We start from the raw sequence: 25,635 nt of genomic DNA, 5'->3' as shown, positions 1-25,635 counted from the left end.
GGAAGCTCCAGGTGAGTGCTGGGGTGAAGTGAGGGGAGAGCTCCCTCTGGTGGCAGGAGGAGGGGAGCTCCAGGCCTATCCTGACATCCGCGAAGTATTGCCTAGTTCACCCTAGCAATTTCTGAGCGGTTCTGTTATATCTTTTGCCTTCTCGTGTTTTGACCCTTGCCTGTTTTACTCGCCTCCTTGTCTAGCTCCTCGTCCTTGACCTCTGCCTGGCCTTTGACCACGTCTCTGTTTTGCCCCTGTCTGTTTTGGATGTTTATTAAAACTTACCTGCTTGCACATGGATCCAAACGCCTGCGCGTCTTCGTCACAATATATTTATGTGGTTGATTATTTATAAAAATGCTTAAATTTTACTTTGAAAACCAGCTGCATTAAATTTTCATAACGCTTCCATCTTTTCAGATGACCTTTTATAGGTTAGTTCATGTGAGAGACAAATGGGTTATTTGTGATACAGAGAGATTTATGGTCAGATAATGGAATCCATCCCATCTTCCTCTGCTCATCCAGGACTGGGTCATAGGGGCAGCAGTCTAAGCAAAGATGCCCAGACCTCCCTTTCCCCGGCCACTTCCTCCAGCTCCTCTGGGGGGACCCCGAGGCGTTCCCAGGCCAGCTGAGAGACGTAGTCTCTCCAGTGTGTCCTGGGTCTTACTCGGGGCCTCCACCCAGTGGGACATGCCCTAAACACCTCTCCAGGGAGGCGTCCAGGAGCCATCCAGATCAAATGCCCGAGCCACCTCAAATGGCTCCTCTCAATGAGGAGGAGAAGCGGCTCTACTTCAAGTTCCCTCAGGGATGACCGAGCTTCCCACCCTATCTCTAAGGGAGCGCCCAGCCACTCTCAGGAGAAAACTCATTTCAGCTGCTTGTAGTCGTACTGTATTGTCTATTGTACTCTATTGTCTCTGCTGCTGCTGTGGTGGACACCGGAAGTAAGGGATGTCGTTAAGCTGAAGAAGGAGACCTATCAGGTCTGGGTGGCTTGTGGGACTCCAGAGGCAGCTGACAGGTACCAAGGGTCTAAGCGAGCTGTGGCCTGGGCTGTTTTGGAGGCAAAAACTCTGTGCTAGGAAGAGTTTGGTGAGGCCTTGGAGAAGGACTATCGGTTGGCCTTGTCGCTGCATTTTCTGTATGCGGAAGCAAATCGGTTGCACCGCTTACTCCGCATGCGCGAACCACACGTCACTTCCTCTCTTTGCCCACTATGCGACAGAATCATTTCCAAACATTAAAACTCCTTGATCACCAGTGTTAATTTCGTTGACGAAAAATTTTCGTCATCGTCTTCGTCAACGACATTATTTATCCAACGAAAACGAAACGAAACGAAACGAAAACTCCCGCCCAGACACGAAAACTTTAACAAAATTGATAGACTTTTTCGTCAACGAATAAAAACGAAACTAAAATGCTGATCGAAGACGATATCCAATCATAATGACTGCTGGTGGAGGAGGGCGGGAGCCAATGCAGAGCGATCCAATCAGAACACAGAGCCCTGCAGCCTGCCTGGGAAGATGCTAATTCAATGAATTGTGTCTGTGATAGAGGTGAAAAATGTCTAATCAGGTAGAAACAGAGAAGTACATATAGGGACAAATGTTATATTTAACGCCACCCTCAACAAGACGCTGTGTGGAGCGACCATCACAGGCAAAAACACAAGAAAACCTGAAGCGACGTTTGCAGACAAGCCAGCCTGAAATCCACGCAAAGGTAAACATACAAACACGATTATTTCCAGCGTATTGGGCTGAATCCAAATTCTCCCCCTAATGTCAGTAATGCGGTTTTGTTTTAGCATGAAGTTTGTAAAGTTATAAACCGATGTTTTAGCGTATTTCCGAGCGCTAGCAGCCCCGCTGCTTCTTCAGATCCACAAGCAGTCACCGGTTTAATCTCCAACTCCATCACGTTACGTGACAACAACGCCCTCTATTGGCCGGCGGTGGTATTACAGTTCATCACAGACATGCTGTTCAAGCACATATAACATGCTCACAGGTGTTCTGGACAGCTTACACCCCATGTTTTTTTATGCATTTTTACACTTGACTCAATACAAGTTTTTTTCACGCATTTAAAATTAAACTTAAAGTTAAAGTCCCATTAACTGTCACACTCCTAAAAGTGTAAAATGTGTTCTCCACATTTGACCCATCCCCTGGTGGAGCCGTGAGCTGCAGAGACAGCAGCATTCAGGAAACATTTGCTTGTTTAACCCTAACCATAACCATAATCCTAACCTTAACCCCTGTCCTCTGGGTCAGTGCGACTGAGAAAAAAGTTCATCACTGGCCGCACGTTTTTTGAAAATTACATACAAATAGACACTTTCTTTTTGGAAATGGGATGGAATTATAATTATTTTTTTTCTTTTAATGTGTTTTAAGTTGTTGAAGCTGAATTAACAGAAATTACAAGTTTGGAAAGCAAAGTGAGGTAAAATGTTTCATTTTTACAAATTAGTAAAATCTTTGCGTGTTATTCATATGATTATACTTAGTAAATTTAATTCAAATGCTTTACCTTTATTTATATTTTTGTCGACTAAATATCTGCTGTAATTTAGTTGACTAAATATCTGCTGTAATTTAGTCGACTAAAATGTGACTAAAATTAATAGAATCAACATGACTAAATTGCGACTAAAACTAAACCCTATTTTAGTCAAAAGACTATGACTAAAACTAAATTAAAATTCTCCGTCAAAATTAACACTGTTGATCACATGAATTTATGTTTTTCTCAACAACCGAGAGCTTCTCCTGACTGGATTACAGTTCGAAAAAAAGCCACCGAGTTACCGTTAATAACGTGTTTGGATTACCGGAGAAAATAAAGTGTTTTGAATTGTCGCTGTATCCTCTTAGCTTTGGTAGTAAACTGCCGTCATGTAAAACAGCAGAAGAAGAAAACATTTGTAGTCCGTTTGTAGTCACTGGATGATCGTTAGGTCCTGATCCTTAACGTGTCTTTTTCCTTTCGTTTTTTAAACAAACAGTGAATGTTTTCACTATGATAAACATTTTAAGTGCTATATTAACATCCTACGAGGTTATTATTGCTGTTACCGTCCGAAGACCGGAAAATGCTTTAGTGGAAGTGACGTGTGGTTTGCGCAGGCGGGAGAGCGGTGCAACCGATTTGCTTCCGCATTCAGAAAATGCAGCGACAAGCCTCAAAGAGATTCTGGCAAACCATCCGGGGCCTCAGGAGGGGAAAGCAGTTTTCTGCAGGCAGCTTTTTCGGTGCAAGTGGGGATCTGCCTACTTCAACTGGGGACATTGTCGGGCGGTGGAAGGAATACTTTGAGGATCTCCTCAACCCTGCTGACACGCCTTCGGTTGAGGAAGTTGAGGTTGAGGAAACTGGGGTGGAACTGTCCATTACCCAAGCTGAGGTCACTGACTTAGTCAAAGAGCTCCTCAGTGGCAAGGCTCCAGGGGTGGATGAAGTGGATCAAGCCTCTTGATCATCTGCGGCCCGCGTCTTCATATGAAAGATTACTGTTAGTGCGGCCCGCAAGGCTGATATGAATGACAGTTGTTATGTGCAGAGCTGAATGAACCAATCACGGTGAGGTATATGACTCTGGAGGCAGGACATCGGCGGTCTGTCCAGTGCCTCCTCATTCATTCTTTCATTCCTCCAATCAGCTGGGCGGAGGAGGAGCCATGAAGCACCAAATGCGATTCGCGTGACAGATTTGCGTGCCCCGCGCAGTTAATTTGCTGCTCGCGTCTTGTCAAAAAAAAGGTGTTTCTGAGCTACCAGCTCCGTCTGTGGATGTCTCTCTTAAAATGAATGCACACATGATGTTGAGGAAAATCGGAGCTCCACAAGCTCCGAGCCCCAAACCTGTAGCCCGCCCCGCGCGGCGATCCGCTGCACCCGCCTGTCAAACATGATCCTGAGCTTGGCTCGCACCTGCGCACGCGTGTCTGTGAATGTTAAGGTTCACACACCGGCTGTGTCGGCGCGCATTCCAGTCCATGTAAACGCGATAGAAGTCCGATAATCTGCTACGCGCGTTTGGCCCCAGCAACCCCCCGAATGCGCACTGACGCAGCCGGCGCGCGCGAGCACCTCACACCTCTAATGAATGGAAGACACATAGATCAGATATATTTACTGTGAGTAGAGTTCTACAAAAATCGACCAAAAAATGAAATCCTTCAAAGATTTTCTCGGTATCGGGGCTTCTCTCTCACTCTGAAGGAGGATCTGTTAATACAGACATTTGAAACTGAATAAAAATAATGAGTTTTCTCTAGTCAGTCAGTCAAAATGTGGTTTCTTCAGTAATATGTATCTGTTGTATAGTCATTATTATTATTTTAATTTATTACTGATTTATGGAAGTTTTTTTGTTCCACTAGACTCTGATTTTTTTTTAACCCCTGGATTTTTTTTCTTAATTTTTTTTAACCCCTGAATTTTTATCCTGAATTTTTTTTAACCTCTGAATTTTTATTCTGAATTTTCTTAAACTCTGAATTTTTATTATGAATATTTATTGTGAATTTCTATTCTAAATTTTTAATTGCAATTTTTTTATTGTGATTTTTTTTTTATTCTGAATTTTCTTAACCTCTAAATTTTTATTCTGAATTTTTATTCTGAATTTTCTTAACCTTAGAATTTTTTTCTTAATTTTTTAACCTCTGAATTTTTATTGTGAATTCTTTTTCAACCTTTGCTTTTTAAACAGCAAAATTTTATGCTCCCAAAAATATTTTCTGTCTTAAAAAAATCCGTGTTTTTAATTTCGAGACTTAAAATTTCAATGGGTTAGAAATTCAACATAAAAAAATTCAGAGTCTGATAGAACAAAAAAAACCTCCATACTGATTTGCCTGCTTTTTAATTCATTATTTAATATATTTATTGGAATCACCATGGACTATGTTTGAGATGATTTGTAGTGAGCGCAGGGAACAGGTGGAGGTGGAGTTAGAGAGGTGGAGGTTTGCCCTGGAAAGGAGAGGAATGAAGGTTAGCCGCAGTAAGACAGAGTACATGTGTGTGAATGAGAGGAACCAGAGTGGAAGAGTGAGGTTACAGGGAGAAGAGATAAAGAAGGCGGAGGAGTTTAAGTATTTAGGGTCAACAGTACAGAGTAATGGAGAGTGTGGAAAAGAAGTGAAGAGGAGAGTGCAAGCAGGTTGGAATGGGTGGAGAAAAGTGTCAGGTGTGATGTGTGACAGAAGAGTTTCAGCACAAATGAAAGGAAAGGTGTACAAGACTGTGGTGAGACCAGCCATGTTGTTTGGACTAGAAACAGTGGGACTGAAGAAAAGACAGGAAGCAGAGCTGGAGGTAGCAGAGATGAAGATGCTGAGGTTCTCTTTGGGAGTGACCAGGATGGATAGGATCAGGAATGAATACATCAGAGGGACAGCACATGTTAGAGGTTTTGGAGATAAAGTCAGAGAGGCCAGACTGAGATGGTTTGGACATGTTCAGAGGAGAGACAGTGAATATATTGGTAGAAGGATGCTGAGTCTAGAGCTGCAGGAAAGAGGTCTAGAGGAAGACCAAAGAGGAGGTTTATGGATGCAGTGAATGAAGACATGAAGGTGGCTGGTGTTAGAGTGGAGGATGCTGAAGACAGGCTTAGATGGAGGAAACTGATTCACTGTAGCGACCCCTGAAGGGAAAAGCCCAAAGGAAAAGAAGATTTATTTTATTCATTATTTTGTGTTAAAAACAAAGATATTTGATAACATTTGAATGTTTTAACAGCGATTTTATTGTGAAAATCCTGATGCGGCCCGGCTTCACCCAGACTCTGCCTCCAGTGGCCCCCTGCTGAATTGAGTTTGAGACCCCTGCTCTAGATGCTGTGGGAGTGTCTTGGGTGACACGTCTCTGCGGCATTGCGTGGCAGACAGGAACCGTACCACTGGACTGGCAGAGTGGTAGTGGATTGGCAGTGGTTCCCCTTTTCAAGAAGGGGGACCGGAGGGTGTGTTCCAACTACCAGGGAATCAGACTCCTCAGCCTTCCTGGGAAAGTCTATGCCAGGGTACTGGAGAGGAGAGTCCGTCCGATAGTCCAACCTCAGATCCAAGAACAACAGTGCGGTTTCCGTCCTGGTCGTGGAACAGTGGACCAGCTCTACACCCTCTTCAGGGTGCTGGAGGGTTCGTGGGAGTTCGTTCATCCAGTCCGTATGTGTTTTGTGGATTTGGAGAAGGCGTTCGACCGCGTTCCCCATGGTGTCCTGTGGAGGGTGCTCTGGGAGTATGGGGTCCGGGGAGCCTTACTCAGGGCTGTCCGGTCTCTGTACGACTGGAGCAGGAGCTTGGTTCGCATGGCTGGCAGTAAGTTAGACCTGTTCCCGGTGCATGTTGGACTCCGGCAGGGCTGCCCTTTATCACCGGTTCTGTTTATAGTCTTTATGGACAGAATTTCTAGGCGCAGCCAGGGGCCGGAGGGGATCTGGTTTGGGGACCACGGGATTTCCTCTCTGCTCTTTGCAGATGATGTTGTTCTGTTGACTCCATCAAGCCAGGACCTCCAGCATGCATTGGAGCTGTTTGCAGCCGAGTGTGAAGCGGCAGGGATGAGGTTTCAGAACCCCTAAGTCTGAGGCCATGGTTCTCGACCGGAGAAAGGTAGTTTTCCCTCTCTGGCTGGGTGGAGTGTTCCTGCCTCAGGTGGAGGAGTTTAAATATTTTGGGGTTTTATTCACGAGCGAGGGAAGATTGGAGCGTGAGATCGACAGGCTGATTGGAGCGGCATTTTACGGTCACTTCACCGGTCTGTCGTGGTGAAAAGAGAGCTGAGCCAGAAAGCAAAGCTCTCAATTTACTGGTTGATCTTCTTTCCAGTACTCACCTATGGTCATGAGCTCTGGGTCGTGACCGAAAGAACAAGATCCCGACTACAAGCGACTGAGAAAATAATGGAATCCCATATAAAAGAAATGAATATTATCATAAACCCATAAAATTGGAACCCGGTGTTTGCTTTTCACTCAATGGGGATCATTAAAGAGGATGATCTCTTCTTTTCTTCCTTGGGTTTTTTTACATTTGAAATTCACGTCAGTGAATAATGATCGATTTCATTGAAGAGCAGTATTTCCGGCATTTCTCTATTTGTTAAAGACCTTTGAAACAGATTGTCAAAAAAATATGTTTTTTTTTTCTCTTACAGTAACTGGAATTGTCCTCCCAACCTTCAAAATGTAGTTCATGTAATCAAAAGAATGATGACTATTCTTTCTCCCTGTATTTGTGAAAATTGCACCCCCTAACTGAACAAAAAACACACTCATCACCCACCTAAGGGCAGAGCATTGTTTATTTGTACTGTGGCCTAATGCACTGCCCCTTGCATGATACCGCCATGCCAACAACAAAGACAGAGGGTCAACAGGGAACACTTGCTATATTGTGGAACTACAGAAATGGGCTCTTGACAAAATATGGAAGAGATAAAAATTAGAATTATATTTGATTGTTAAACGTCAAAAGATGATGAAAAGTCTGCATGGCTCATATAATTTGCTTCAAACAGTTTTGTGTGTTATTGTCCAACAATCTATTTTAGCTACTGTGGGATTTGGCAGTAAGGATCATGGTCTGGTTATGGTAGAAGGGACATCATGCATTAAATGAATGGATGAATGAATGAATGAATGAATAAATGAATTAAATCCTTTATTCCAAGCAATCAGGTAATAATACATGAAATAACATATCACATAATAAATCACAAGTTGATCACTTGAAAGAGAGTGGAAGGAAGCGAACTTATATAACTCCACCCCAACTCGACCATACCATTTTCTTCACAAGAATTATCAACATCCGGTTCAGGACTTAATATCAAAAATGTATACCCTACAATCAAATTCAAGTTATTAAGGATCATTAAGATCAGTGATGTAATCAAATTTCTAACATCCACAGGCAAGTCATTTATATTTATCAGTACCAAAAATCTAAATATACTCAGTCGATTGTCATCAGGAAAACATCATCCACATCAATCAATACCAAAAAGCCCAAGCATATTCAGACCATCATCACCAGAAAAAAAATCCCCCGCACCAACCAGCATCAGAACTTCAGAGCATAACAGATGATTATCTATAATCACCTGAATATATTCCAGACCCCCGGCACTGATCAATACAGAAGATCATCCCAATGACGATGATCTGAGCATATCCCAGAGCTCCGGCACCGATCACTGCAAATGACTTTCCCAGATGATAATCATTGTCAGGAAGTAAAATCCTCTACATTAGTCGACGCCCAAAATGTGAAAATATTCTCATTAAAAAATAAATTTTGTGCAGATTGTATTCATTAAAGAATAACAATAATTTAAAAAAACTTCTTTTAACTTCTTCCGACCTTGCGTCCACATGTGTGGACATCACAATTTAAGTTATATTACCCCAGTTGTTATTTCTCCTTGACTGAGCCCCTGTGACTATGTGTATAGAGGGTTAGCTTACATATTATCTCCAGTAACTAAGTATAACTCTTTTTTACTCAAGTCAGGTATTGGATACTCATTACTTCTCCAGAGCAATTATTTTTATACCATTTTTGAACCCGCCTCAAACACCCAACAATGTTTTTGTGGAGTACTACTCAGAAAATGTAAAGTAAAAACAAAATGACACTCCAAAAACCTCACAATTTTTAGCAGATCTGACAATCTTGTTAATTTTAGTTTTTTGTATTGATGTTTTTCCACAATTTCATTGAACTCAGAGTAAATCTGGAAGAAGCTGCTGTTCACGAGTGACTTTTCAAAACAAAACACTCTGTCCTTTTCTTTTCCTGACTGCAAAGCAAATAGACAGGTGTTCTGATGATTTTGAAGAGGTGGTTGTGCATTTGTTCTGTCCTGCTCAAAGCGATTCCTCTGCACAGTCAGTGCCATCGCCCCCTGCTGTTGTCTGCGGCTCCTCTAAAAGCTGTCACCGAATCGATGACCCTCATATGGTGTTCCTGCAACCAACATACGGCGAACCTTGCACATCAGGATCCATGTTAAATCATGTTTTGTACTCTGTTCACCAAAAATTGGGTCATTAGATCCAGGGTGGTTTTCAGTGCTATGATTAATCATGGTGTAGTTCAGCTGGTGTATTTTATCTAGCCTCAGATGAAAACTTAGAGCAAGAGAACATTGTTCTCCACTGAAATGAAAAGCTTTTGAACAGAAATACAATGTCTTTCTTTTTTCATCTAACTAAATCGAAAGGGAACGAAAGGGTACAAAACTTGTTTTTTTTTCTTTTGAGTACATCAAAAATATCAATTTTTGACCTATAACCAATAGATTTTTCGGAAAGCTATAGGCGCCCAGAGCAACTTTGATTCAAAACGGTCAAAATGATCCACAAGGCTAGTCAGACTTCTGTTTGAAGGGGTCCTTCAGCAAAACTCAGAGCAGGCTTTATGTCTTTATGTAGCGTTCTTTGGTTAACTTTTATTCCTGTATTTACAGGTCGATGGCCAACATCCGACATGTACGTTCCTGCTGGAGGTGGAGCGAGACCAGACGGAGTGTCTGAAGAGGCTAAAGGAGCAAGAGGCCAAGGGCATCAAAAAAGGTCACAAATACCACAAAGAATAAAAGCAAGCAGCACATGATATAAATATGTATATACATATTTTAAGCTAACCTTTAATCACGACTGCCCTTACAGGTAGGTATGGGCATTCTCTTTAAAAAAAAATGTATGCATATGACCCACATGAAATATCAAAGTGAAAGACAGCTCGGTGAGCCTGCAGAACAAAAAAATCATGCACATTTTGGTTTTTATACAGGAGTATGCATCATGTATGCAATAGATCCTAATGCACTTGAGGGTCAATCAAGCCTCAAGGGAACTGCAAGACAATCTCTATATGGAAACTAAGGCTGCACCTTAGGAGTGTGTATTGGCAAGAGTCTGCCAATACGATATACATCGCGATACGTGTGCCATGATACAATACGTACACCGATGTATCCCAAGACAGTACCAGACAATAGTTATCTATTTCTTTTAATTTATGACTTGAGAGTTATCTAAATACCAATGCGTTTTTCACATTAGTAAAATTGTAAAATACATGGCATTTAACAATCAGAATATTAAGCATTGCAACTGTATCTCATAACCAAGTTGCTTTTGACCAAGCAAATTCGTCTTGCTTTTCTATTGGCAATTTAGGAAATATTTTAAGTGGAATACAAAAGTAAGACTAAACTCCACATTTGCTTATAAATACTTAATTAAATATCGCCTTGGTAGTATTTTAAATCAGTACAAGCAAGTATCACTGATATTTCACTGAATCAATATTTTCTTACACCACTACTTTAACTAGTTCCACAAGCAGTTTGATTGGGCTAACTTTTAAACAATTATCAAAACTGATTTTTAATTTTCTTCTTCAACTCCGCTCATTCTGTAACTTAATTAAAATGATAAAGAAAATGGCATTTGACATTTCATTTTAAAAAAGTTCTTTGGTAAATTTGTACCAAAATTCAATCAGAAATATCAAATTTGAAAATGAAAATGCATAAATAGAAATGCTTTTTGCTTTTCAAAATGCACCTGCAATATTTGTCTCTTAAGTGGAATTAAAAAGCAATCCTCAAGACAACATTTTCATTTTCTTCTTCAACTCCTCTAATTCTGTAACCTAATTAAAATGATAAAGAAAATGGCATTTGACATTTCATTTTCAAAAAGTTCTTTGGTAAATTTGTACCAAAATTCAATCAGAAATGTCAAATTTGAAAATTGAAATGTATTAACAGGAATGCTTTTTTGTTTTCAAAGTGTACCTGCAATATTTGTCTCTTAAATAAGATGAAAAAGCAATCCTTAGAATTAGTTTTCATTTTCTTCTTCAACTCCGCTCATTCTGTGACAGAAGCAAAGTGACAAAGCCAGCTCACATTGCCATTTTTCGTTGTCACATTCTGCCCTGCAATAATCCATCCATCCATCTTGTTGTCCGCCTCTTCCCTTTCGGGGTCGCGGGGTGCCGGAGCCTATCCCGGCTACTGATGGGCGAAGGCGGGGTACACCCTGGACAGGTCTCCAGTCTGTCACAGGGCCTCAATCACACACACATTCACTCTCACATTCACACCTAGGGGCAATTTAGGGTCACCAATGAACCTATGACGCATGTTTTTGGACGGTGGGAGGAAGCCGGAGTCCCCAGTGAAACCCACGCATGCACAGGGAGAACATGCAAACTCCACACAGAAAGGTCCCCAGTTGATGTTTTTCAGATTCCCCCAGCCGGGAGTCGAACCGGGGCCTTCTTGCTGTGAGGCAAGAGCGCTAACCACTGCACCACCGTGCAGCCCTGCCGTGCAATCTATTGGAGGTCTAAAACGTCCCAAGGGCGCACGACGATGACGTCAAAGCTCCTCCTGCACTGGTTTGGTTTGTGCTGTTGGGAAGTTACATGCCGTTCCCATTGATTACGTTGAGAAAATGGGCAAAAAAGGAAGCAAGAGGGGAAAAAATGAGCTCAAAGCTGCTGAGATTCATCATTTCTAATTAACTTCCATCCATTCATTTTCCTGACCGCTTCTTCCCTTTCGGGGTCGCGGGGGTGCCGGAGCCTATGCACGGGGAGAACATGCAAACTCCACACAGAAAGGTCCCAGCCGGGATTCGAACCGGGGCCTTCTCGCTGTGAGGCAAGAGCGCTAACCACTGCGCCACCATGCAGCCCTCTAATTAACTTTTGTTTTTTTAAAACCTTAAAGACTGAGAAAAGCGGGATACTCTGTGGATAGTTTGACAGTCTGTTACTGCCGCCGCGTTCTCTGGCTGCAGCTCGATGCAGCGACGTGTCCAGCGGAGCTCATCATGAATATGCCGGCAGACAGACCGCTATGCTGGGGCTGGATCACGCTTAAACCTCCAGAACTTTGGGATATTTTGCATATTTACGCATGGCGAAAGAGGGATGGGCCACACAGTCAAAGCTGAAATTTATCTTTTCATCTACAAATAACATTTAAAACATCCCGGTGCGCTTGCTGTTCGGAACCTTTTTTTTAGAAAGAAAAACAGTGGCTGGATGGCTCAGTGGGCTAAGTGAAGGGCTGTCAAGCAGGTCCCTGTGTTCGATCCCTCGGCATGACCCTTGACCCTGCTGCCTAACTGTGCCCTACAATTACAGGGTTGTGTCAGGAAGGTCATTCGGTGTAAAATCTCTGCCAAATCACTGATGTGAAACAGTGGAAGCTGTTTTCGCTGTGGCGACCCCGAATGGGATAAGCCGAAAGGTGAAGAAAGAAATATCCTTATTGCTATCCAAATGGATTTTGTACTTTTTCTGCAGCTGCTGTCCATCTGTAGTTGAAGGTAGATCAGAAAGTGTTCCCTGCACAGCTGTGCACAGAATGCTGGGTTTAGATCACCTACACTCAGACATCGTCTCAATTAAAAAGCTCCAGCACCAGATGATAATATTTATGGGATGCCTGTTAAAAACAAGAGGACATGAGTTCATCCTTGAAAGAAACACATCAGCTAATTAGGAGAATTCTGACGTTAAAGCAGGAGAGTAGGAATCTGAGTTCAGTCAATGATGACCCAAGAAAAACATCCAGAAGAGTAAACAGAGGAGGCAGTTTACACAGTCAGACCTTCTATGTTTAGACAATATTATCACATGAGTATAAAAACCAGAACTGCTCATCATGCTTTCTCCACAAACACCCGGGTAGTTTTCTGTGTACTGATTCATCCAAAACTTTATTACTTGTTTCTATTAACTGAAGTCTTAAAAAGGGTGACTATTTGAGGGAGACTTTAATTTTCTTAAACAGTAGAGAACGATGGTTTGTTTTGGTGAAGGTGATGAATACTTCTGTTTGTACCCAGCAAAAGGAAAACCTACTAAATTCTGAAATTACGTCAGTTGTTGTGTCTAAAAATGACTGTCCGGGTGTTTTCATGCAACCAGCGGCCTGTTTTTTGTCATACATAGTGTGACAGCCTCACAAATGTTCCTGTGCTGTAAAAGCGGTGCAATGACTAAATGTGCAGAGCTGCAGAACTGGAAAGCATTATTACGGAGGAATAGAATCACATTTAGAGAAAGAATATTTAAAATAATTCACAAAAACTGAAACTACTTTTTCCAGTCTGGCATAAAATCATCAAAATTTCTATATTTTTTGAAAGTCTTACGCATGATTAGTGGCCCCTCTTGTAAAGTGAAGGACACTATTTTTTCCAAAGTTTCTAAAACTTTTAAGACATCTTTTTTTCTGCTGTATTAACCACTTCTTAACATTCAGTTTCTTGACTCCCCACTGTTATAATTAAAACTTAATGACCTGAAGGAAAGCAAAAATAACAGCATGATTCAAAGCGCCTGCACGTGCTGAACTGCGGGGGACAGCAGGTTTAATTTCAACCTGCCTGTGAGGACTTTCTCATGTGCTGCAGGTTAAATCCTCTGAAGGAGGCTGCTTTTTTCTTCCCAGCGCTCTCAGACCCCGGGGGAAAAGCAACCTTCAGGCCTCTGAGCGTCCGAGCTTTTCGATCCACATCGGGCTCAGATCTATATTTTCCTCTGACAATTTATCATTTCTATTTTAGAAGTAACGGGCCATCGATGAATTAAAAGATTTGAAAAATGGCAGTCTGAGGCAGTCCTTTGCTTTCGGAATTATTTCAGGATGAGGTCGCAATTTGTCTCTGTGGAAAAGTACCTTCAACAGAGAGGAAGTCCTGGAGCTCACAGTAATCTGCAGCCATAATGGGCAAAAGTACAGGATAAACAAAACCGACTTCCTCTGTAAAATATTATACCTGCTTCAGGATTAAATATAGATTTAAATAAAAAAAGAAAATGACACGGAGAAGGCTAAACTTCAGGTAAATAATGTGTTTAGCTTTTGATAAAGGCTTGGATTGCTTAGAGTTTATCAAATTCACATGAGCAAAAATCCACCAAAGCTGTTTTAAGCTTCCATTTTCTAATTTGAGGGTAAAATGTATCTTCATCTTCAGTAAAATATCTGCAGCTGTCTTAAATTTTATTTTTTTTCTCTAGATTTTATGTAGGAACCATTAAAATATGATGCAGGTTTTCACTGAACTCATAACTGTCAAAGTGGAAGCTAAAAAAATCTGATGTCAACTTCAGCCTCGTCCGAGTTTTAAGTTGCAATGGATAAATATAGAAAAATAATGGTCACTAAAACTTGTATTTTCAAAATATAATATTAACACAAATCCATCAACTTTATTAGCAGCATCCTCCTAACAGCCAGTTGCTGAATAATCTGTATTATTATTGTGGTGTGTGGGAACAACAGCTGCAGTTAATCCATATTTGGAGTTTAGACTCCTGGTTTTAATCTGATAAATATAACTTTATTTTATTTTAAAGTTGAAGGTTCTTCTTCTGTTCCCTTATACCTACTCTTTTCCGTGAAAAGAAACGTTCCAAATATGTTTGCTTTTTGCTTACTTTTGTCAATGTAGCATCGGAGCAGCTGCTTTAAGAAAGTTGTGAATGTACTTTCGACACGTGACTGGGTAATATGACATTCGTCAAAAGTGAGTCGGGTGTGGTGGAGATAATCCATCAGTTTTCTGAAATAAAACTTCCCTCCAAATCAGATTATAAATGAAACAGAAAAAAAAATATTTTGTGATTTTTTTTCCCCCCATATCCCAGTAACAACTGTCACGTGTACTGGTCCGTGGCCCAGTGGGGTGGGGACTACTGGGTCGGACAATAAGTTAAGGACAGGGAGAATTTTGATGCAGCCAGCCTGTCGCTAAACCGTCTGTGTTTGATATATGAGAAGCTCAAGGACTTCTAAAACAGAAAAAAAGGCCTTTCTCTTGTATGAACCAGACTCTACTGCAGTTTTCATGCATTATTGCACTAGAAAATGCATCATTTGGCTGAATGCATGCTCATTGAAAGACTGTAATGCTGCAGATATTTGAAAACATTCGGAATGCAACCGAAAGAGAAGAACTAAGTTTTAGTAGATCATTTAACAGGTTTTCTCATTGAAACAGCTGCACCGTTGTGCTTCTTTCGGGGTGTATATAAACAGTCCCCGTTGATGGTTCTGCTCCTGGAACTCAAATTTTATTTTGGTGTGACTCAAAACAGTTTTTGACCCACATTAGGCTTTGATCAGCATCAAAGACAAACTGAAATCCCACATTATTTCCAAGCAGACATAATGATATATAACTTGAAGATATAGGTTTTGTTCATATGATCCTGTTTACAGTAAATAATGATGAACTATTTTAGGATGCTTTTTTTTCCACAGGTTTTTACAGTGCAGAGCTACGCTATGTCAGAAGAAGTTCTCTCTGAAGTAATATTTGGTCTGTAATGTGCAGTTCTGAGCCCCTGCTCAGGAGGGAACAGAAAAGGTTCCATTCTGAGCAGAGCTGGCTCACTCAGTAGTGAATGGTTGGATTAACCTCTGGATATGAGATTATGTTGTTATGTTGTATCAGTGCAACAGTGGCTCCAACCAGGATTAAACTTTGAGCATTTTTTCTGTTGTTTCTGATTGTTCCTGTGCGTGTGATCCTGCTGTGCAGAGCAGGTTATAGCCTGCAGACTCACAAATAATTCATTGTACAATGATAGTGCCGCACGGCCAATCAAATGAGGACAATGCATCCAGATGGAAGCATAACATCCTTTTAATCCACTTTAAAAAAAAACAATATCACAATGTGCACAGCTCAACCAGGAACATGTCAGAAACCCAAACCAGGAGGAGAACCAGGAAAACAAAAGGATCTGAACTGAGCTGTAACTGTACTAAGCAAGAAAACAGATGTGACAAATGCCACTACTCACAATACATTTGGGATATTGTTATTTACAGGAGTGCTTCTCCTTTTTGGTCTGAATTTTAATTAAATATGTAAAAATTCCATCTAATAATGACAGAGAAGAAACTGAAGACAATAATAACTAGAAAAGTCGCATTACCTGCGATAATGCTAGTGTGAATGCATTATCGCATTAATGCGGTTGTTGTAAATTGCGTAAATTGCTTAAATTTGCAGTAATTGCTGAAATTGTATAACGTGCATTAAGTGTATAAAGTGTATAAAGTGTGTAAAGTGCTTAAATTGCATTAATTAGCATTAATAGCTTAAATTGCATTAATTCGCATAAATTGCGTAAAAAACGTAAAATGTATGAATACTAAAAGTTCGTGCTTTAATGTCCTGAACATGCTGAACGTTTTGACACCAATATTGTAAAAGTTTTAAGGTGCAGTAAAAAGTTTAAAATTTTCCCATTGACTTAACATGGGCTGAAAATTTGCATAAATTGCGTAATATCGCGAAAACTGTAAAATTTGCGAAAACCAAAAATACAAGCAGTAATGTCCTTAACGTGCTGAACGTTTTGATACCAAGATTGTGTAAATCGCATAAAGTGTGCTTGAGTTTTTACGTGTCAAAAAACGTACGGAAGAAAACGTAAATGAAGAATCTCAATAGTGTGAATGCATTGAATGCATTCACACAAATATGGCCATAAAAAACAAAAAATGATCATGTCAATGGCGAGTCCTTCCCCTCTTTGGCACAATCACAGCTTTACAATCAGGTCTCATGCTCCTCACTAGCATAGCTATACAGTTCTGCCAGGTCACTTAGAGGTGGGGTACGATCGCCCACTCTCTGCTTCAGCTGCTTCCAGACATGCTCTATGGTTGCTCAGGTCAGAGGTCATTGCTGGCCGTACCTTATGGAGCATTCCCAGTTCCTGAAGTCCAGCTCTGACTATTCTGGCACCATGTGGTGGAGAATTATCATTGATTAACAAAAAAGCAGGTTGGGGGTGTCCTGGTAGAATTGGGGGATGCTGATGGGTTTTTGATGGGAAGATCTTGCAGTGACTGGGCCAACGACATTAACCAAATGGATTTAGTTCTGACTGGAGATGCCTGCTCAGGCTGTTGCATCTCCTCCATCAAATCAAACCCTGAGGACCATGTTGACGTTAGTGGTAGCCTACTCACCCTCGCTTTTTCCAGCAATGCTGACGACCATCATCTCTCTGCAAGCTGACCAGATACTCATAACTGAACAGGAGAGAAGACCGGTGCTGGTTTCTTCAAATCACATGATCTTGTGCCCACTTCATGATGGTGTCTTGGTGGGAGTGGAGTCAAGTTCAGCGGTCGTCTGGCATTCAAGTCAAAGCGGTGGAGTTGGTTGTGAATGTTTTGTCTGGAAACACTAGAGCCCTTTACATCTGTAAACGGACCTACAGCTGTGTGGTGTTTGCTAACCCACATCTGAGTGCAGAGATCCTTTGATCCTGGTATGATTATAGTCACGGTCCCAGCAGGGACTGGTGTTGCAAACAGCTCCGACCCACTTCCAGTGGCTCACCTGACTCACGTCTGTGAGTTGGGTTAGCCACCGGAAGTGGGTCGGAGCTGTTTGCAGCGTTTGCTGTCTCTCCATGGTCAGTGGCAGGACTCCAGTCCTGGGTTTGTCACAAACTCTGAGAGTTGTTCTGTCTCTTGATGCAAGTCTGCTGATGGTAATTTGAGACAGACCAAGTTCTCCTTCCGAACTTCCAATTCACAGACTCTGATTTGTGAGGAAATTAAAGGAACATTCCACAGAATTATTCGCACTTAGGTCGAATTCGAATTCTTTCCCTACCCCTCCAGCTTCTCCCTACCCCTCCAGTTGTAAGGGCATATGAAGGGAGAGGGGCACCTGAAATCACTTTTTAATGGCTAACCTTTGTGGGAAAGGGATATAGAGTCCTCCGCCATGAGGGCAAGCCATGTAGCGCTGTGCCGCGGAGGAGAAGCTCATTTGTTCACATGGGTATGTTCTGAAGCACAGAAGTTTACATATAAAAAAAAAAGTAAGGACTTTTTGTTTTAGCGTGACCTTTTTAAAGTTATACAGTTGATGTTGTTATGTATTTCCGAGCTCTGGCAACTACGCGCTAATGAAACTAACCGTTGACTGTTGGTGACATCATTGAGTGGAAGTGTCATCTGAATATGAAGACATTATTTTTCCATAACTCTCAGTTTGGAGGGCTAAATGTAAGGGTAGGGGGGAAGTCGTAAGGGAAGAATTGGTATTCGACCAAAGTGCTGAAATTATAGTGGAATGTTCCTTCAGTGACCTCGCAAATGGAAAGCTGTAAATTTAGAAGCACATTTTCACAAATCAAACAAAGGTTTCATAAATCAGACATGTGTTTACTGTGCTCTTTACTATCCGAAAAATAATTGAATCTAGGTTTGAGCAGTCTAGGTCGAGCGGTTTTTGAATAGGAGCATTCTTAGGTGATCAGAGTGCAAAACACGCAATAACATGAAAGATGAACCGAGAATGACTTACTGGTAAAATCTGCTTTTTATACCCACAGAATGCTGAAATTGATACCTCGCTGAGAAAGTTTTTCTTTTAGAATTTTGGGGTTTTGGTCCCCATAAGTAAGACACAAGACCGTTCTGTGTAAAACACTAAATGAGTTGTGTCAATCACCCAAATACATTTAGCTCTCTATCCTGAAAATCTGTGAAGTGAAACAAACACTGTTTATGACGTTTCACAATATCCCTAACTCATTTTGTGTAGTACCTAAAGCAAAAGAATAAGGGGGAAGAGAAGTACAAACTGACTCCAGAAATTGCTGACCGTTTTGGTGTTTTGGCTGATCATAGTTGATGGGTATGAAGGTTTCCTCCTAACTTCGGTTGTCTATTTCATACTTGATTAACCTTCTTTTTTTAAACAACTCCTCCTCAAGTCATGTTTTACTGGGCCTATTTGTAGCTCTGGAACGTGCCTCTTAAAAGCTAAAGCTCTGACTTTCAAGTGTTTCTGAGTATTTCTGTGAAAGGGCACAGACAAAAAGAAGATGGATCACTTAGATTGAGTTTTTTCTTCATGCTTTGCTGAGCTTGGATCCGTGCTTGGGCCATTTTCTCGGTGTATGCACTTACTTTTTACCCTCTCCTCTTTTGTCCCTTCTCAACTTTTCTCTCTCCTTTCGCCTCATAAGTTCTACTCTCTCTCCTTTACGGATGTTGCTTCCCTTCAAAGTGCCATAAATAAATTTCCCCAGAGCTGTTGGAAACTGAATGCAGCTATTTAGATTTTGCTTGCGAAGACAGGAATGAACTCCCTTATGTTGAAATTCTCTGGGAACCACTTGGTGAGGTCAAGAGCAAATTAGCCTGTAACCTTTCTGTCTTCATTGTGGTGTGAAGTAAAACAAACACTGAAATGTTGTCATGAACAGGAGAGAAATGGTCTAATAGGCATAAAAAAATGCATTCAATTTCACAGAAGTGATGGAGAGAAAATGATGCAAAGTTGGATTAAAAGGCAAAAGAAAAGGAGCTATTGTGCTCTTCAAGCCACTCATCAATATAACTTTGCTAAATCTCTTACTGATTTTGTTCTAAATAAAAAGGATAACTAATGCCAATAGGATTGGTGCTATAGCTAGTTAGGTTTTCGGTTGTGCTCAGTTTTGTCCTGGTTTCAGTGGGTAATCGTCCACCACCGTCTTCTTTTGTAAAGTCTGGTTGTCAGTTTATTTTTCTCATTTTGTTTCCCCCTTGTTTTTATTTATTACAGTTTTGCAATTCTGCTGCAGTGTCCTGGACCTTTTGGATCCCGGACAAACCCCCCACACATGACAGAAGCAGCGCAGCAGCTGTCAAACTCTCAGTTTATACATGATGGTAAACTGGTGTATACTTGTATAGCATTTGCTACCTTCCTTCGAGGGCCCAAGGTGCTTCACAGTCACATGGGCGGGCAAGGTGGGAATCAAACCCGCAATCTTCCGATTAGGAGTCGACCGTCAATACCGCTGCACCACTGATTACAAAAACCTTTTCACCTTAGCATTGTGGTTACCAGTGATTTATGCAAAATTTATTGTAGAGGTTAAGTTCCAATAATATCCTGCAAGTGGCAAAATCAAGAAATGGGTAATGGGCTAATCGCACATTCTTGAACGTCCATTAAATTCATTGTGTTCAGACTTGACTGTCACTACCTGAGACTAGCGCATTTCCTCCACCCATTGGAAGAGGCTTGGTGAGTGTGAAATGTTGTAAATCTTGCTCCAGGCTTTGTCTTTCACAGCTCTTATCCAAAATATGAAAGACTTGGTGTCATATAATTGTAGCCAGATAGAGACTGCTATTATTAATTTCTCCTTCTTGATCAATTTTCAAATGGTTGGCACTTCACTGAATTAAAGGGAACGTCGTCCTTTCATCCCTACCAAATCTTAGTCTTTGATTGGTCAAAGTTCAGCTGGTTTCACTTTCAACACATGTTCAATGGTCGTGTGTTTTGTATGTAAAGCTTCAAAACCACCATAGAAACTTGTGTAGCGGTATGTAAACGTGAAAGTTTTAAAGGCTGAAGCCCTGTAATACACGCATTTACATGAACTTTTCATTAAAAGTGGTTGCTTGAATGTGCGCTGCCGAGGGTGATGTAAAGGTAGCCTTTTTCCCAATACTGTCAGTAGCTGTGTTTCCATTACACATTTGCGCAAAACTTTATCGAAATTCTAGCAATTTTGAAGAAAACACATTTTCGAAATGACACCGTTTCCAATAAATCATGATTTTGCGATAAAGCACAAACCAACTCACGCGATAAGTCATTAAAAACACGGCGATGAATGAGAACAAGTATTTTTTTATTTGATTCACTAAAATGGAGCATTTGGGTGACGTCACAGCTCTGTCTTGGGCGCATGTAGCGCAGCTCGACTCAGAAGAGAGAGAAGCCTGTTCAGCGGTTAAAAGAAAAAGCATTCTAACAGGAAAACATCTGGACCTTTTTCTGTTTGAAAACACGACAACATCCATTCAAGTTTCTGTCACGGCGCAAATCACAAAGGAGACTTCAGGCTCCAAGCTGCAAAACTGCGTCTGCAGATGAAGTGATGAGGAAAGGAGGAGGAGCTGCGAATGACCCGCAATTTCTAAAGAGCTGTGTCGCTGTGTCGCCTCTCGATGAGTCCGCTCTGCAGAACTCAGATCAGACACTTCATACCCAGAAGCGCATTTATTTAGAAAAAAGTGTTTCCATTACAGTTTTCAGAAAAATGTCTATTTCGGTACATCCCAAATACCACCTCCTCTAAGCGCAAAAACTTTTTTAAAAAAAATGCGAGATTTTTTGAAATTGTGGTGTTTCCATTAGGAGAATTTATTATCAAAATTCCAATTTGAGAAATTTCAGTTAATGGAAACGCGACTATTGATGCTCTTTTGAGCTGCTGTTATTCTGAAAACATGTCAACAGCAGACATCCATGGCCTCTTACAGACTGCATGAGGTTGAATGCATGCAGTCCTGCTCTGCCAGTCATTATAAAACCCCTGAAGTCAGAGAGGCTCCATTAGAAGAGAAAACAATAGGAACAACAGGTGAAAATTGAATACATTTGAGCAGAAAAGACAAATTTAAAAACAGGCACGGTCCTGTGATGATACCTGATAAATGTCAGAAATGGGATCTGAGGTAGTCAATGGTTGAGCAGGCATGTAGTTTTCCAGACAATCTATATGTTATAGACACTTATCAGTGTACCCTCTTAACCGTCATCTCCTCAGTAACCACCTTTCAGCATGCCTCTGCCGTACCAGAGCACCAGTAAAAATTGTTGTACCTGATATTGAAACACGTTCTAAACAGATCAGAGAAATTAAAAGATAAAACAAGTGAACTATTCAACAAGGATTGCAAAGTACAGGACTTCCATTCCTTTTTCTCTCTTTACTTTGCCCCACCCTTGTAATTCCTGGCCAATTAGTGAAGAGATCTTTAGTCATGTGGTTTTGTTTACAAACTTTGGTTCGAAACAGAAATGTCAGGTCGAAAGACAGTCTGAATACAGACCAAAGTTCAGGATCAAATCCAAACTAAATTACATGGACTCAGCCCGCACCAACAGACATTTCCAGTGGGAAAACATTCTCACACTAAGTTTGTTGGATGCAATTTCTTTAACTCGACTCAAACTGCCAACTTTGCCTTCTGTTGTAATGTTTGAACTACTGTATGTCTCAGAATGATGCCCGGTCTCTAATAGACTCTTGTCTCCAGTAAACGTCAGGTCTAACAGGTGTTCCTTACATTCGACACCAGTCTATAGAAGTGGTTGGGCTCCTTTAAGACACCCCCTCCAACACACACACACCTGTGCCAGTCCGTGCACAGTCTTACAGACGGTCTGTGGTATTTGTGTTATGTAGCAATGGCCAGGAAACATTCGTTTGGTTTAGCGTCAAAAACGCCAAATAACATTTTTGAGAGGAATCTGCACAGCATTTGGGATGGATCCTAAACTTACCCGAGAATGGCACAAGCAGATGGGTGATGTTGATAAGAAGGCTGTAGAAACGAGGTTTAAATATGGACGGAAAGGTGCACGTGTCTCCAGGAAAATGACTCACATGAAAGCGAAGAGGATTTCTGATACAGAGATTGATGATGCTTTAAAGAGAACACAAATGTTCACAGACAGTGCTGATCCGAACAAAGTTCTCATCATTTCATTAAAATGTTCGTCTGGTGTTCTCGTTTGGATTTCTTGACCGAATTTTTACCACAAAACGAACCCAATTAGTCATCACCATTCTGTTTGTGACGGAGGAAACGCTGGTCTCCGATTGACCCCTGTCTCTAATAAATGCCGGGCCGGCTGACACATTTTTGGAATACACGCCTGGGCTATATTGGAAGACATACATTTGTACAAAACTGCAATGTTGGTGTACACAGTACTTTAGAGCTAAAACTAAGCCAAAGATTAAGCTGAGCACTCCTGAAAATGCTTGTGGAGCTAATGTGTTCTTCATGATTGATTGATTGATACATATTTATTCCCACCCCTAATCTTTAAAACATAAAATAATTATTCACATGAACACAAGAATTGCAGAAAAAAAGGAAAAGGAGCTTAAAGGCACCGAAACATCAAAGTCATGACGGCCCATAATTGTCCCATTAGGCTTCTCATTTTGTGATACATTTCAAGAATTTTCTCTCAGTATTCCACTCTTAGATTGTGTCAAATTTGTACTCATTTTGATACTTTCCTTCATGTTGTTTTAATCTTGATAAACAGAGTAAATAGGAGGTCAGAGCGCATGTTTTGAGTGTTTTCTCTTTCTGCCCCTCAATGTCACAGACTCTACAAGCTAAGTGGATCCGTTTTATTTTTTTTTTCCTGACACAATCCATCAGACGTTTCCTGAACAACCACACGGATCTATATGAACGTCACATCCAGTTTGGGATGCAGAAATGCCATTTCTGTTTTATATCTTCCCTTCCATTAAAAGGTCCCTTTTTATAGCATTTTTATTACCTCGGCTCCATGCCCTTTTAGGAGGGATCTTTAGCTGTGAGGTTGTGGAGAGGAGCTGCATTTTATCAACCACACTGTCACCACGCATCTATCACCAAAAAGCCCAGTTGACTGTTTGCCATTAGCTCTGTGGCACCCATTAAAGCTCACACTGAGAGCTGGAAGAGCTATTTTTGTCCAGTTTGTTTGCCATTCTCTCTGTGGGTTGAGCGGTACCCTTCCATTGGGTCAAGGTTGCTCCTCTGTTTTAGAGTGTTTTCTGACCCTCTCGTGTTTGCTGGAAAGCGCTCGTATGGTGACAAAAAAGTCTGAACTGTATGAGGGCATTACTGTTTATCGGGCTGTCTAAACAAGCTTCCAGCCACAAACGCTCATGAGGAATGAGGCTCAGTTATGTCCCCGGCTTTTATAACATGCCTTCAGGTTTAGCTGTCAGTGATTAGGAAGGTTATAAAACACACAATTTAGATTTGCTTAAGTAACTTTAAAAGATGTAAGTCGCGTCTAATACTAAGAGGGATTTACACACCCAGAAATACAAAAAGCCAATTAAATTACGGAGCAAGTGAAACAATGGAAGGAGATGGTGTGAGGATTGTGGACTTTGGTTTAGTTTTTGTCAGCTATATTAAGGTTTTGGTCATCTTCTGTTTTGAATTGTCCCTCGGTCACTTTAGCTTTAGGTTTGTCAAGATTCACAGCGGTCTTCATTTCAGTTTATTACCCTCAGTCTATTTAAGTGTCTGGTTTTCAGTTCTTCCTTGTCAGCTCAACTGTTCTGTTCTGCCACTGGTTTGGTTCTCCAAGGGTTTTTATGTATTATGGTTCCTGTCATCTGGTCTCCTGCATTTTGGTTCCTCCAACAACACTTCTTGACAGATGGAAGCAAAAATGCTAATCAAAGCAGCTTTTATCGAGAAAAAAGTCAGTCTAATGCAAATGAAAAGATCAAAAATACATCTTTAAAACACTTCATCATTGTTCATATTAAAACTATGATTCTTTTAGCTGAGAGGCATTAAAACAATTAGATCAGTAATTTTTGCAATGCTTAAAGTAACTTGTACTGATGATTTCTTAATCTTCGTCAATGTAATTATACTAATATTGACTCAAAAATTAAGGGTCAAGTGGAGGGGGAAAGCTTTTTGTCTGGGGCCGATGCCCCCTTGCCCCCCTGTAGCTCCGCCTATCAACAGATGAGATCATTTATTTGCAAAAAACAAACAAAAAAAAAACAAAAACAAAAACTGAATTGAAAACACGAAATTGCAAATTAGCAAAACAAATGCTATTTGACAAAAAAAACATTAGTTTAATTAAACACATGCTTGCTGCAGATTAGAAAATTATAAATCTGTAAAAAAAAAAAAAAGTTTAAAGAAGTTATATAAACACTTGTCTTTATTTTGAAAGCTTAATATACATCAAAATTGGCACAATATAAAAAAAATGTGTTTTAAATATAGAGTTTGTTAGATTACTATTGCAGAAAAAAAACATCAAACTTTCAACCTTGTTATCTTATGAATGTTTTTTGTCTCTTTATAGCTATAGAGGAATGGTTAACCTGAATACAATCTAACACAAACACACAACTACTCTCCATCTTAACTTAACTGGACCTTGGTTGAATTTTGATAGATTTTTTTTTACTATCATTATTCTGGTATTGTCATCTCCCTAATTCTGAAAATTCAACTTTAGATTTATTTCATGGTTTCTTTGTATTTAAAATCAAGAAGTAACAGCTTCCAGTAAAACAAATAAAAAGAACTATCTTTGCTTTTTATTTTTTTATTTCTGACTGTTCCTGCTGCAGACTTCAGGAGCTGCCCATTTCAGACAATGATGTTTATCAGATGATTTAGGACCCAACGGAAAAATGAAATAGAGGGAATAAAGGCTCTGTAAAGTTTCTTGTTTGGATTGTCAAATGTCTTGGCCAAGTGATTGGATAAAGCAGCCTGTGGGTCTGCCGGTTGATAACTGCAGCTCCAGAAGATTACCGGCTCCAAACACACACGGGATCATTTGGAGATCATTCAGATTCAGCAGCGTGGAGTCGGCGGGATAAACTGTACGGATTAATGCCGTTTCTGCTTGTTTTCTGTTCTTCAGCTTATTAAGAAAAATGATATGGTTTGCTTGGTTTGCAATTCTTTGGTGTATTTAAGTTTTTGGGTGGAACCACCCTTATGGTTTCTCCGTGGCTC

At 40.7% G+C, this 25,635-nt stretch overlaps 1 protein-coding gene across 1 annotated transcript in view; it reads left to right on the top strand.

Annotated features, from left to right (window-relative positions):
* The first annotated feature begins 9,380 nt into the window (after positions 1–9,380).
* The window catches only part of vipr2 (vasoactive intestinal peptide receptor 2), a 111,198-nt gene continuing 94,943 nt past the window's right edge, over positions 9,381–25,635 (top strand). Inside the window, exons 1-2 of the mRNA XM_024264404.2 lie at positions 9,381–9,392; positions 9,496–9,601. Of these exons, the coding sequence (XP_024120172.1) occupies positions 9,381–9,392; positions 9,496–9,601 (118 nt within the window). The remainder of the gene's footprint in view (positions 9,393–9,495; positions 9,602–25,635) is intronic.

This window comes from Oryzias melastigma, linkage group LG17 (genome assembly GCF_002922805.2).
Source record: "Oryzias melastigma strain HK-1 linkage group LG17, ASM292280v2, whole genome shotgun sequence".
Classification (NCBI taxonomy): Eukaryota; Metazoa; Chordata; class Actinopteri; order Beloniformes; family Adrianichthyidae; genus Oryzias; species Oryzias melastigma.
This window is presented reverse-complemented; position numbering and strand designations above follow the sequence as displayed.